General features: G+C 36.2%; 1 protein-coding gene across 1 annotated transcript in view; it reads left to right on the top strand.

The window, feature by feature from the left end:
* LOC131425176 (maestro heat-like repeat-containing protein family member 1) overlaps positions 1–14,688 on the top strand; it is a 43,356-nt gene that overhangs the window by 16,343 nt on the left and 12,325 nt on the right. The window contains exons 6-8 of the mRNA XM_058586828.1: positions 10,496–11,259; positions 11,383–11,819; positions 11,885–12,019. Coding sequence (XP_058442811.1) covers positions 10,496–11,259; positions 11,383–11,819; positions 11,885–12,019 — 1,336 coding nt within the window. The remainder of the gene's footprint in view (positions 1–10,495; positions 11,260–11,382; positions 11,820–11,884; positions 12,020–14,688) is intronic.

Here is a 14,688-nt window from a genome sequence, read left to right as displayed (position 1 = left end):
CTAGTTGGATAAAGCACAAGATTCGTTCTTGGGCTGCATCCAAACATGCCAGCTACTGGCGCAGCTTGCAAACTTGCGCTCAGACAAAAGCATGTCTACCAGATTTAAATCTGAAAATGTCAAAGTGTCTACTGTATTTTTCCAAGCATCATTGCAGTATTCTGGTCAGAGCTCTGACTGGACATAGCAAACTCAATGATCACATGGCTACTATTCAACGTGCTGAGTATTATTATTATTATTATTATTAATATTATTAATATTATTATTATTATTATTATTATTATTATATTTTTTTATTCCCGCTTTCAAACTTAATTGTGGTCGTTCACCGGGGAATCACACCTACATTTTTCAATATATCATTTTTCATTTTTTTAACATAATTTTTTTTCAGAAAGAAAACTGTTAAATATATGCAATGAACTCGGCTCTCAGAATGTTTCACTATTCATTTACAATATTTAAAGTTCCAAACGTTTGATTTTTTTTAATGCGGACACAAGCTACTTAGCCAATTAGAGTAGAAAATTTTAGACATTCTTAGACTTGTAACTGCGGAAGTCGGATCCGAATTAAATTCAATAGTAACCTATGCAGCCTTTTCATTTCAGCCTGATTTGGGAAAATAGGTGCAGTCATGCCTGAGAAATTGAGTGACGTTGTTTGACACATACAATACACATACATACACACGGAGGAATTACTTAACTTATCCTAGTCGAATGTCAACTTTCACTAGTCGAATTTTCAAGTAATTTCAAAACCTTTTTTATGACAAAATCAAAATCTATGTATACACACTATGAAATTTTTATAATTCCAATGGCAGATATAAGATTCTTCAAAACCAAATTGAGCTTGAATTCATGTTTAGGTAGTTTTTGTTACTTACCATTTTTGGAAATATAAGTGTACTTTATAGGTAATCGTACTTATCCCCAAATTTCCTAACCAGAACCGGCAATGAAATTCAACACGATGAATCTATAGTGCATCGAAATGTGAGGGCGTGAGGGCCGACTGAAACAGAGAACCAAAAATGTGTACGAGAATTGTAGCAAGCGCATAGAAACTGGATGTGCTGTTTGAAATTTCAAGGCACCGCATCTTCTTCTGCGTGCGCTCGTGATTGCAACATCTACATTTCCAAAATTGGATTGAGCGTAAAAGCACATAGAGGAAATGATTAAGATACTTCTCAAAGTTTACATGAAATTGTCCTTTTAACTGCAGCTATAAATTTGGGCCTCAGTTACTTTTATATCAAGTTTTGTGGTAAACAACGACATTAAGCTAAAGAATTCAAAATATACTGAACACAAGCTTCTACTTGATGAAAGATGCGCTTTAACCGAGTTTTAAATTTTACAATGTAAAGTGACAGTTTTAATGTGTGTAAAAGTCGCGAACTTCTGGTAGCTATGACCAAAATAATATAATAGTTAATATGCCGTTTCTAGAGATAAGGTAATTCAATGCATAACAGGAAGAAAATGAATTCCAGATTATCAGCACATATGTATTTTGGAATATATTCCAGGTTAATAGAAACACTATACTATTCATATATAGAAGATAACTGGATATGTCTGGAAGGCTTGAGACCATATTACTCAAGAAAGACATTATTAAATAACTTTTTTTTTCTTTTTTTTTTTTTTTTTTTTTTTTTTTTTTTGCCCTCCACACTCCCCCGCACCAAAAAGCTCACATTAGGAGCCCTCTGGTTGCGGACACATACAGTCCTCAGCTTGGGAAAAAAAATTCTACTAACAAAAAAAAACGCGATTTTATCAAGCTGAGGTTATTATAAAACGAAGAAGGCTAACTATTTGTACTAAGCAAGAGCTCCCAGTGGAATGTAAGATTCCTGTTAAGGGGCACTTAATATGTTAAAAAATAAACTGTTCTAAAAATAATATTTATGTATCCGTCTATTGGAGCAGGAAAAATCCCCCTTGAGCTGACCGTTGAACCAGTACTTACTCAAAGGGCACAAAAACCTCCTCCTCTTTTTAAATTTGATGAATAAGTTAAATGAAAGAATTAATGAATAAGTAAATGAATGATTAAAGTAATGTAAAACGAAATTTATTTCATAAATGAACAAGTGAATGAATAAATGAATGAATAAATGAATGCATAAATGAATGAATAAATGAATGAATAAATGAATGAATAAATGAATGAATAAATGAATGAATAAATGAATGAATAAATGAATGAATAAATGAATGAATAAATGAATGAATAAATGAATGAATAAATGAATGAATAAATGAATGAATAAATGAATGAATATATGAATGAATGAATGAATGAATGAATGAAAAAATGAATTAATAAAATGAATTAATAAAATTAAAAAATTGAATACAAAACCGGTTAGAATGATAGTAACAGAGTAACAATACTTGGATACAATAATAAATCTTGGAAATAAGCACAGCACATTATTACGACAACAGAGGATACCTCTGACGGAAGTGATAAATAAAAAAGGGACTAAAAATACACACACATACACATATCCAAAAACCAGGACATACAACATACAAACCACAGCATGCGGCTGATACACCTACACAATATAATCAACTATCTTCGATTTTACATATTGTTTCAATTTAGTTTTAAACAAGTCAATATTCATGATTTGTTTCAGACTTATAGGTAGAGAATTATAGATAGTCGGACCGTAGAACGTTATCCGAGTTTGACCGAGATTTGTGGATACTCTAGTTCGCAGTAGTGAATTAGCTTGTCTGCTATTTCGCTGCCGTGCAATAACCGATAGAGGTGAATTGCTATGAACCCCTGGTTGGTATAGCGCCTTATGGACGAACATGATTGTTTGCATGTCTCTCAATGCCAAAATGGGCAAAATGCAATGACTAGTGTTGGAATACAGTAAAGCTGTGGGATACAAATGAGGCAACTTAAAAATAGTTTTAAGGCATCTATTTTGCAATATCTGAATTTTTTTCAATCTGGACTTAGGTGCATGACCCCAAACGATTATTAGATACTGAATGTGAGAATGAATACAAGCAAAGTAGAAACTCAATAAAGCCCTCCTTGGAACAAAATAGCTAACTTTGCGCAATGCGCCGGATAGTGCGGATAATTTTTTTTCGATAGCCTTTATATGTACATCCCAAGAAAGAGTTGAATCGAGATGTATACCTAGGTATTTGATATCGTTTACTTTTTCTATTGCAATTGTCTCTAGACATGGATGAGGATGATTTGGTAGTTTTTTTCTCGGGGAATGAAACACCATGTATTTCGTTTTTAATAAGTTCAAAGACAACAAATTTGCGTTGAAATATTTAGATAGGATTCGGAGGTCGTACTCGATCAACGGGATTAATGTTTGTACGTCCTTGCACGGATAGAACAGTGCAGTATCGTCAGCAAATAACCTAGCAAATAACTTGGTGAACTAAAACATTTTTCTAAATAAAACGAAATAAACATTCGAATCTGTTACGGGCACTTACTTACTTTTCTTTCTATAGAATTTCATTGATCGATCGATTCATAGAAGATCGACCAAAATAAAAAAAAAATGATTATTCATTTAAACCAAAGTCCGTTCTTCAATCCATTTCGTATTATTAGTTTCGTATATTATTATTTATCAATAATATTGTTATCAATGCCTTAACAACGGTGATTGCTATGCGCAATGATCAACCGCTGCGCAAAGCAATCACCAAAGGCAAAACTAAAACCCACATGCTTGCCTCGAATCTTCATAGCAAACCAAGAGCAACAAATTTGAACCGCACCGGCTACTGTCGCAGACCTGGTCAAGGGAGAGTAATATTTTGCTCTCGACAGAAACAACGCAGTGACTGATACCCGAAGTTTACTGTCGCATCAGCGAGAACTTCATGCTTCTTCGGCTGTCGTGGACCATGACAAAATGTTTTGAGATGGAATGAACTGTCGAACGAAGGGAATGACGGCAACGTTGGCTGTACAGAACTATTTGTCTAAGGGCTGTCGTGATGAAACCTATCACAAGGCTGTCATGGAAAGAGTAGCAAGACAGCCTCAATAATAATGTCGCGCGGCGGTACATTTGGGAAGCCTGGTCTGAGCACGGTTCGTGAGCATTTAGAAAATCCGGATCAACAACCTTGCTACCTGGAAAGTGTGTTTCGAAGAGACAGTTAAGAACGTCCTCTTCGTTTGAAACCAGTTCACCATCCATGTTTTGTCGTGAATACGACTTACTTTACTATAGGGTCCCTTTTCAAAATTCATCCTCTGAGAGAGTGATAAGTTTTTGTTCGTGAATATCTCTTGTTGTATCTAACGAATCAACATATTTTTTGATACATGCCATCGGAAATATGATCACAATTTTATGATAAAATTTACAGTTGTGTGACATAGTTTCAAATAATTCAAAATTAAACTTTTCTGAAATGTTTGGTATAAACGAGTATCAAAGAGGACAATTCATAAGGCGCGTTTGCCTTTCTCGTATTTTTAAAGCTCATAGCTCAGTGAACTGTGAAAAACATAATGTAACTACCAATGGAATCAAAATTTTTAAACTTAAACGTGTATAGCAAAAGCATTGAAGTATTTCAATAGTACACTATTGAAAAACCTGTCTCATTTGACCCATATTAACACCAGCCAATCAGAACGCGTTCTGAGGAAGAGAACAAAATATCTGCTGCTGTACAACAAATCGATCGAGGAAAATGTTCCGAACAGCGTTTAATATCTAAGTGAGTTCCACAATTTGGTCCTTCTGAAAGGCAGGAATGAATCCTGTACAGCATCCGGATAGTTTCTTTCAATGAAATGCAAATCCGAAATGAAATAATCGAAATTAAAATTCTATATGCTGCTATTTTTATAGCCGTCATGACTGCCCATTAGTGAAAAAGATACAAACGAAATAACGTAAAAAGAAACCTCTTAACAAAAATTTAATCAGTTTGGATTCTATCGCCATCCTTAGTTTAGTGCAAATCTATCCATCCTTAGTTTAGTGCAAAAATATCCATCCTTAGTTTAGTGCCATCCTTAGTTTAGTGCAAATCTAGAACACTTTGATTAGATTTGTGCACTTTTCGCTGTGTGAAATTCACAGTAATCGAGATCAAGTGAAGCCTTCTTTGTTTTTGCGAAAAATGTGAAAAAGGGGAATGCTTGCATAATTCATACAATTGATCAACTAATTTTTATTCGGAAGTGTAAAGGAATATGTCAGTTGTTTTCGTATTCACGACATCCAGTTATGTCTCTGACATTACCCACCCGCCTTTTTTAGACAGTTAGCCTGGAAAACTTTTGATTTCGAGAGTATCTTGTTTAGCCTGCTCGTTTCATTTAGACTAGAGATATTTGTGCAAAGATTTTTCCACCCAGTTCGTTCGGCAGATCTAAGGCAAAAAAACGCAGTTCGAGCAGTTTTAAAAGCTCTCGAGTTGTCATGCCCACGCCGGTTCCAAGCTCTTCGCATGTCCTTTTTCAGTTTCTCAAGCTCAGCCCTCCACCATGGAGTACCCCTTGTAGTTTTTAAGGATCCGGGCGGACAAGCCTCTTCATATGATAACACTATGAATGAGTTCAAAGTGTTTACAGCCAAGTCCAAATCGTCGTGACATTCGATGGTGGGAAAATAGCCATGAAATTTTGTTGCCAAAGTTTCAGTATAAAGATCCCAATCGGTAGATTTTGGGTTCCGATATGTTGTGACAGTTAAAGTAACACCTAAGTGATCAAAAAATATAAATTTGTGGTCTGAGAGCGAAGGTTCAGTTTCATCTGACACCTTCCAGTTTCCCAGTTCGTGCTGAACTTCTTCAGAACAAAGTGTTATATCCAAGACCTCTTCCCTATCAGACCTAACAAAAGTTGGGCGACTTCCTTCATTGAGAATGTATAGATTCGTACTGCTTATGTATTCCATTAGTTCAGATCCCCTGGGATTTATATCTGTGCTACCTCAGATGATGTGATGAGCATTTGCATGATTTTAATTCCTAATTGAAATGAAGATTGGTAAATGACCACTACCGTGTAAATCAGGAAATACTTTCCAGGTGCAATCTAGTCAAATTGAAGTCGAGCAAAGAGATAATCTAATGCACTTGGACGTGCAAGAGGTCTTGGAATCCGTGTCATGCTACCCATATTTAATACCGTCATGCTAAAATTATCGCAAATATTATATATTAAAGATGATCTGTTATTATTGTAAACGGAACCCCACATCATTCCGTGCGAATTGAAATCTTCCAGAATCAATCGTGAAGCAGGAAGGGCTTCGACAATTTCATTAAGCTGTCGTTGTCCAATTTGAGCTCTTGGAGGAATATATACCGAAGCAATGCAAATGTCCTTTCCTTTAATGTTTATTTGACAAGCAACAACTTCTATACTAGAAGTTGAAGGAATGTTTAATCTATAAAAGGAACAATCTTAATCTTAGGAATCTTAATTCCTAAAAGCACTTCGCACAAAGAAAATACATCACATTTTTGACTATGCAACAAAACATTAAATGAATCAAGTTTTGGCATGATGATTCGACAATTCCACTGTAGGACAGTGATTGAATCATTTGCGGCGGATTTATCCATCAAATGATACAAAACCTGAGAGAACTGGCCATTGAGCTGATAACTGTTTCAAAAAAGTTCTAGCTATTGAAAGGAATGCCGGTAAGATGGGATAGGTTCAGAAATATTGAATGCTGCAAAAATCCATTCTACAATTTCCGAAAACTTCAGTAATCCTAATGGTAGCTGTGAAACGGAGCCCACTGGATTATTGTCTTTTCTTGTGCTAGTTCCTGGATTGGTTTGTGAATTTGACAAACCAGGATGCACAGTTTTTGGTTTTCAATCTGGCTTTTTTTATTTAACACGAGGATCTTTTTTTGAAGGTGAAATTTTAGGTGTCTTTTTTGGTATTTTGTGGTTCGGTAATCTCCTCTTAACAGACCCTTGAGGAGCGACAAACGAGGTATCTTCACTATTTCCGTCAGAGTCAGATTCCTCTGGCTCAGAAGATATGAAAAACCGTTATCGGTTTCCAAAGGTGGGACATCAATGATCGTTTTAAGCATTTTTGCATATGTGCACTTAGACCGTGCTTTTAAAGAAAGCTTTTTTTTGTCTTTACGCAACTTAAATGCAGCGCATACTGAAAGATCATGAGGACTCTCCCCACAATAAACACATTTTTCAATATCTTCATCGCGAAGATTATCCTTATGAGGCCCTTGACATTTTATGCATTTAGATTTATTACTACAAAAAGTAGCTGTATGTCCGAATTTTTATCGATATAGACATGGCTAGGCAACGCAGATCCGGTAAATGTTACTCGAAACGAGTCTAAGGGACAATAAGACTTAATTCCATCGACAATAGATGCTGAGTACAATTACTTGCACTCGAGTATCTTAACTCCCTCAAGCATGGAGTTTTTAAAACGACCAGCTCCATTTTTAAGTAAATCATCGGCTGTCAGACTTGCATCAGTCACATCACCTTCCATTTCCAACTCCTTCGATGGAATGTAATGTTTATATTCAACAGCAAATAATTTACAGGTTACAACATCGTTTGCCTGTTTCAAGTCGTTAACAACAACTCGAATTTTAACTCTATTAATTTTAGAGATTTCTTCAACTTTTGAAAAATATGATGTCAATTCCTTTGTAATTTGCATCAAATTTAATACCTTTTCTTCTTTTCGAAAATAGACTATCCATGGCCCAGTGGTACCCTCTGGATAATGTTTAGCCCTTGGAGTATTTAAGATTTTACTAGTATCCGAAATCGGATTCGGGTGATCTTCCATGAGATCATCCAGTACATTAACTGTTTTTTTTTGTAAATTAATAATATCAAAATTATATTAAATCTACCTTGTTGCTGTTGTATCTGTTCCTTTATCGTAAAGAACGACGTGAAGCTCATCAAACGATTTCCAATTGGCAGTCTTTTGGTATCGTCTTCTGCTATCTCAGTTGCCCTTCCGCCGTTGTGGTCATCACTGAACTTGGTGTGCTGCCTGTACCTGACCCCAGGTACAGTGCTATTGCTCTTGGTGGCGAACAAATGTGATGCTTGCAGTGTAGCACCTCGCGATATATGTCGTCTCTTTCGATCATACGCATCGTACAAATTCTGGTACCTGGTAGATCAGCACTGGGTTGCTTTAGCACCTCTGTGCCTTTGCACCCCTTCGTCATCGCACCTTTATGCGATGGCACCTCTGTGACTCGTCCGTTCTATGCGCTCACACCTCTATGTCTATACACCTCTGTGCATATGAACAGGATGGCCTTCGTTGCTAGCTTTCCAGTCGGGGAACGCCCCGAATATTGCCTTGGCTATTAGCACCAGCAGTTTTAACTACCTCCAGCCGTTAACTCACGAGCAGTATAATCGAAACACAACCTCTTCGCTTGAATGGTTTTTACCTTTTTTTATACATATAAAAAATAGGTATAGAATTCGCTCAAACTTTAGAAAAATTTTCCGAGGCCCGGAGGGCCGAATGTTATATACCAATCGATTCAGCTCGACGAACTGAGCAAATGTCCGTGTGTGTGTGTGTGTGTGTGTGTGTGTGTGTGTGTGTGTGTGTGTGTGTGTGTGTGTGTGTGTGTGTGTGTGTGTGTGTGTGTGTGTGTGTGTGTGTGGCTGTATGTGTGTTGTCAACTAAGAGGTCGAGATCTCAGAGATGGCTGGACCGATTTTGATCAAACTAGTCGCAAATGAAAGGTCTCCCCGTCACCCAGAACGCTATTGAATGGTTTTGAGATCGGTTGTTTACTTTTTGAGTTATACGAAGTTTTATGTCCAAATTTTCAGTTTTTTGACAGTATCTGTCACACTTGACCTTGAAAACAGAATATTTTTCTATACTTTGATTCCACAAGGTAATAGCTATCAAACAAGCCATAAATTGTTTAAATCCATCCATTTTCAACGGAGATATCGACATTTTTGTATAAGCGACTTTTGCACCTATTCCAGCAGTAGGACTTTTAAGCGCTGTATTACAAAGCAATGCTTGGGAGCAACGTGAAACGCGATTTTTTATACTGTTACATACAGTTGTTTCTAAGTACCAAAAAGACTGTGTACAGCATCTTTTTAAGACATTTTGCCTTGGACCGATTTTGCCTCGGACCGATTTTGGCACGGTTCGTTTTTGGCAACATAATCGTTCGAATATGCCATATGTAAACCAGATGATGGCAGAATTTTCGAGTTGAAAGTAATTCCATAATTATATTGATTTAAACTACTTACAGCAATAAATGCTAGAAGAACATAACAGCCATATACCATTCGAATCAGTTCGTCGAGATCAGCAAATGCGTGTGTGACAAATAATTCCACTCAATTTTCTCGGAGATGGCTAAACCGTTTTCTACAAACTCAGACTCATATGAAAAGTAGTATACTTCCAAATAAATTCCTGAATTACGTTTGGATCCGACTTCTGATTGCGGAACCACAGGATGATATGTGAAACGAAATTAAAATAATGCAATTCACTGAACCGATCTTAGATTCAAATGAAATCTAAGAATCATCTATGATTCCAATGAGAGGTTTTAAAAACACATAAATTAATAAGGTTTATCGGGTTGGCAGATTTGGATAGTCGATTACCAAATAAATTTATTTCAGTTTAAGCGGTATTCATTCTTGGATTCGGAATGTACCCCCAAATTTTAATTCGCACTACAATTTCTTAAAGATGTCTACACACTCCTCAGGTGAACTTAACTGATTTCGGCTACACCGATTTTAGAATTCAGGTTCCAGTATCGAATCGTTTCTCAAAGCTCAATCATTTTCTCAAAAAGGCCAAATCGAACATCAAAAACAAAAATTCAAATTAAAGGACTTAAGGTCCCATACAAAATTGGTGAATTTTAACCGATTCTGGAATTACAGTTTTTAAAGTTCATACTTATATATAAGATGTAAATTGTTTGGCGTATTAATTTATGGCCATTCGAATCATTTTGGGTTATGCTAGTTCCTAAATACCAGCTCTGGAAGTACCATAAATAATGACGAAAAACTCTAAAGTGGAACTTACTTCGACATCTCACGGAATGTTCAATCGATTTTCACACGTTAAGATTGAAATTCGATGCGATTTCGAAATTACAGGGTAATGAGTGATTAAAATCTCAATTTGCCGTTTAAAACAACGATAATTAAAATAATGAGAACTAAAACACCTAAGAATATCCATGCAAAAAACATATGCGGATTGATAAAAAAAAGGTATCATCTCACTGCTAGGTGGATTAATCACGTTTTACTGAATGAATTTGTTATGATAATGTTGTGTTTGCAAGTTTCAGTGTAAATAATAGTTGTCTTATGCTATCTTAAGTTTGCAATTAATATTCATTATATACGCACAAATTACACAAATTTCAAAAGTGTATTAACAATTAATTTTATACTTTGCACAGTAACGTGATTGACTATTGGCGAACAATTACATTGGATGCGGAACTTACTGGAATTATATTAGATAATTTCATTGGTACCATCACAACTTCTTGTTTATATGAGCAACAACACCAAGAAAAGCAGAAAGAAGATTCTCAAAAAGCTGTTACCCTACTGCCATTCGCCATCATTTGCGTTCTAAATGAAATGTTTAAAAGCCAAGACATCAAAGTCAAACTTAAAGAACGATTCACTGAAATATTTTGTATGTTGCTATCAACACTGGCTACTTATATAAATTTACTACCACCTTGCAACCACGTAATTCCTCAAGATGCAGGGAATGTTACGATACCAAGAAATATGAAACGTGGTAAATCTTCTACTCCTAATAACACTAAGCTTAATCCATGCCAAATTGCACTAGATACGTTCAAAGCTTTTTTGGAGACCCTAGAAATGCATCAAATCTTCAACGTTTTAAACGTATGCGCCGACTTAGGATCCAGTACTGATTTACATAGTTTCATAGAAATACTTACCCCATTAAGTATAGCAACAGCCGGAGAAGTTGGTATAAACTCTACTATTATGAAACAAATCGTTACCACATTAAGCAAATACGTGAGTAGTCCATATGATACACAACGAGTTGCCTCAACTGGATTTTACTCACATCTGGTACCTTTGAAACCTTGTGGAGAAATTTCATCGGTTATTATGCTGCATTTGAACTCATCGCTTAATGATCCAAATCCACTTGTTCGAGGATTGAGTATTCGAGGTAAGAATTTCAATTGTTTTACAAAAAAATATTTCAGGTAACAGTATCTCGCTTAGTTGGTCTTATTATTTTTCTTATATTATCATATGTATATCATTGTTGATATGATTTTTATATTTATAGGTATGGCGTATTTATGCAGTTTAACCGAACATGATATTGATAAATATTCTGAAATGTGTCTAACTGCTTTGTTAAAAGGAATTGATGACTATAATCAAAATTGTTTCATTAATATTCCGTTGGATAGTATGCTTGGGCTTTCGAAAATATTACAGACACTTCCACAGGATAAGTTCGACATGTTTCAAGTATCACTAGCGATTCGAATAAAACCATTTTTTGAAAATACCTCAATCGAATTGCGGGAGTCAGCTATCTTGCTTTTTGGAAATATTTGTCACCCTAACCAGAACGTACTGAATCAAATAAAACCAAAAGAGGAAGCTTCGAGTAATATTATCAATGGAACGGTTTCTGAATCATTGGTTGAGCAAATAAAATCAAATTTGTGCTCGATTTTATTACATCTGTGTGAGGAGAACAATCGAATTTCAAGGGTACAACATTTTTTATTTTAAAACAGCCAATTGATTTGATTCAACATGTTTTCCTCTATTACTAGGCATGTAAGATTACCATGAAAAGCATGTGTGCGATATTGGGTACAACAAAGATAAATCAATTGACGCAGAACCATTTGTTGGAGCATGGGCAGCTGCATTATGGCAATTTTGTGAAAGAGTTCACAAAACTAATCGTAAGTAAACGAAATAAAATCAATAATGTGGCGGCGGCTCTTATGATTTGATACAAAACGTATTTGCAAAAGAATAATTTTTCCAAACAACAAAGCGCACATAAACAACTCTCATTTTGTTTCTTCTTAAAAACCTCACATATATTGGTATGTAAATTGGTTCTTGTTTCCTGTTTCCAAAAGTTGTGTCAAAATACTTCGAATGTATCTCTTATTAATTTCTCTGAAATGAGTAGTACACAAGATTTGTAACCAATCGAATCCCCAGTTGTGCCTCAATATACCATACTAAGGGAAAAAAACCTGTCGAATTCGGAACCGGGAATCGGGAGTCATAGCCAGATAAAATTCGAGAATTTCTTAAAGGACCGTAAGAACTTTCATTTAAATCCATGTTCGAGAAAATCGGTTAGGTCATCGCAGAGAGAAGTGATGCGCCGTTTACATTTCTGATGGCAGCCGGCATGCTGATGCCAGTATATTGGCTCCAACACACTACCAGCATAATGTAAACGCTTACCAGCTGCTGGTTGTTGCCAGCATGAAAATTTCTGAACGTTCGAAATTTCATGCTGGCAAACGATGCTGGTGCAGAAATTCAAGATGGCGACGGAATGAAAATATTTAACATCTCGTACGTATTTCAAGTTTTTCTCAGTTGAAAGCATTCGTTCGGATGAAGGGATTCAATATCAAAACTAGGAATGATGATTTAAATATCTAAAAGATGTATTTCATTGTTTTTAATCATTTATTTTTTAATTTTGCCAGCAAGAAACTTCCAGCAGTAGTGTAAACATTGCCAGCTGCTAGCGTGCCAGTATACTGTCACCAGCATGCTGGCAACCAGCAATAGTGTAAACGCTACATGAATGAGTTCTGTTTTAGAGGTTTTCTACAACTATTCCCGGTACTTCCGGAATCGGGTTCCGGGGACCGGTATAGACGATGTGAGTTTGTGTGGCCAGACCTGTGAAATTGAGGAATTTATCTACTATTTTTGAAAAATTAAATCATTTTTACATATTCTTCTATAAAAGTAAACTAATAAATTTGCAATTTTTTTTACACGTCACCCAGTAATTCCGAAACCGGAAGTCAGATCCATATGATATTCAAAAAACCCTTCTTAATACACCTAGTGGTGTGATAATGCCTTTCTCTTTTTTCATAACAGTCTCATGAAAATATATTTCATACTTTTATTAAATAATTTCGGATACTAATTTTGATTGATTCGAGTAGTCCACAAAAGCATACAATATCAAAAGTCCCACAAAATTGATTTTTTCAAAAAAAAAATTGAGATAACACTAAATCTCGACGTTTCATGCAGTTTTAAGAGTTTCGGCATCAAACAAAATTTCGATTTTGGAAATTTCATGTACTCTCCCCTATGGTGCTTTTTCAAGATAGGAAATTTTCAAAAATTAATCGCCGGGCAGCACCCCGTACGCATGTCCGATTAGGTCAAATTTTGCATGAGGACATTTTTCGAGGTACCTAAACTAAAAACTAGCGCTTCACGAAATTAGAGGTTATCCCAAAATATTGGCACACTTATATGTATAAGAGTGGTAAAAATCAACGTGTTTTGTCGGTTACGTCACTTATACCATCATATCTCTGGAACGAAAAGTCACAGCCATCTGATCTTTGAACTTGACCAATGGCCCGTCAGTAGCTTTCAAACGAGCTCAAGTTTGTTAAAATCAGTTCAGCCATCTCTGAGAAAATTGAACGCGTTCAAATATCTTCTAAAAGTGCACACACACACACACACACACACACACACACACACACACACACACACACACACACACACACACACACACACACAGACAGACAGACATTTTCCGATTTCGTGGAACTGAGTCGAATGTTATATAACACTATGGGTCTCCGAGGCTCCGTTCATTCGGCATTAAATGTAGAAAACGTTGTCGACGAGATGTGCCGCACTGAGGAGACGTGGAACGCGATCAGCAGGGCAGTTACAAAAATGCTGACGGAGTTACAGAGAAAGTGGAGGAGCGACCAGCAAGCTGGGACGCTTGAAGAGTTTGCGCAATACGATAAGTGCATGAGCACGGATTAGAAGCGACCAAAAGTGCATGAGCACAGCAATAGAAGAGTGCAGGAGCACATTGCCCCTCTGAAGCAGTCGCATCAGTGGTACCAGGGGGATCGAGGCATATAGGTGTAGCAGAGTTTTTCCAATCGGTTTTCTTTGCTGAGGGAGGTTGGGAGGAAAAAAAACACACAGACATTTTCCGATCTCGTCGAACTGAGTCGAATGGTATATAACATTATGGGTCTCCGAGGCTCCGTTCAAAAGTAAGTTTTTCCAGCAATTCTAATACCTTTCTATAGAGAAAGGCAAAAAATGTATGGGACGATTTCATTTGAGCCAACTTTTGTGAAAATCGGTTCAGCCCTCTCGGAGAAAAGTGAGGGCATATATTAGTCACATACACACGTGCACTCATACTCATTGATTAAGTAATAACCTACAGAACGAAAGCAAAACATATTCAAAACACTAGCTGATCCGTCGAACTTCGTCTCGCCCAAAAATTATTTGTTGGAATTTATGTTTGCAGACAGCAGACATGTCAATCGTGGTTAACGTTTCTCGCATTATGTTTTTGATTACTTAACCTACAATC

The sequence above is a fragment of the Malaya genurostris genome, chromosome 1, assembly GCF_030247185.1.
Source record: "Malaya genurostris strain Urasoe2022 chromosome 1, Malgen_1.1, whole genome shotgun sequence".
NCBI lineage: Eukaryota > Metazoa > Arthropoda > Insecta > Diptera > Culicidae > Malaya > Malaya genurostris.
This window is presented reverse-complemented; position numbering and strand designations above follow the sequence as displayed.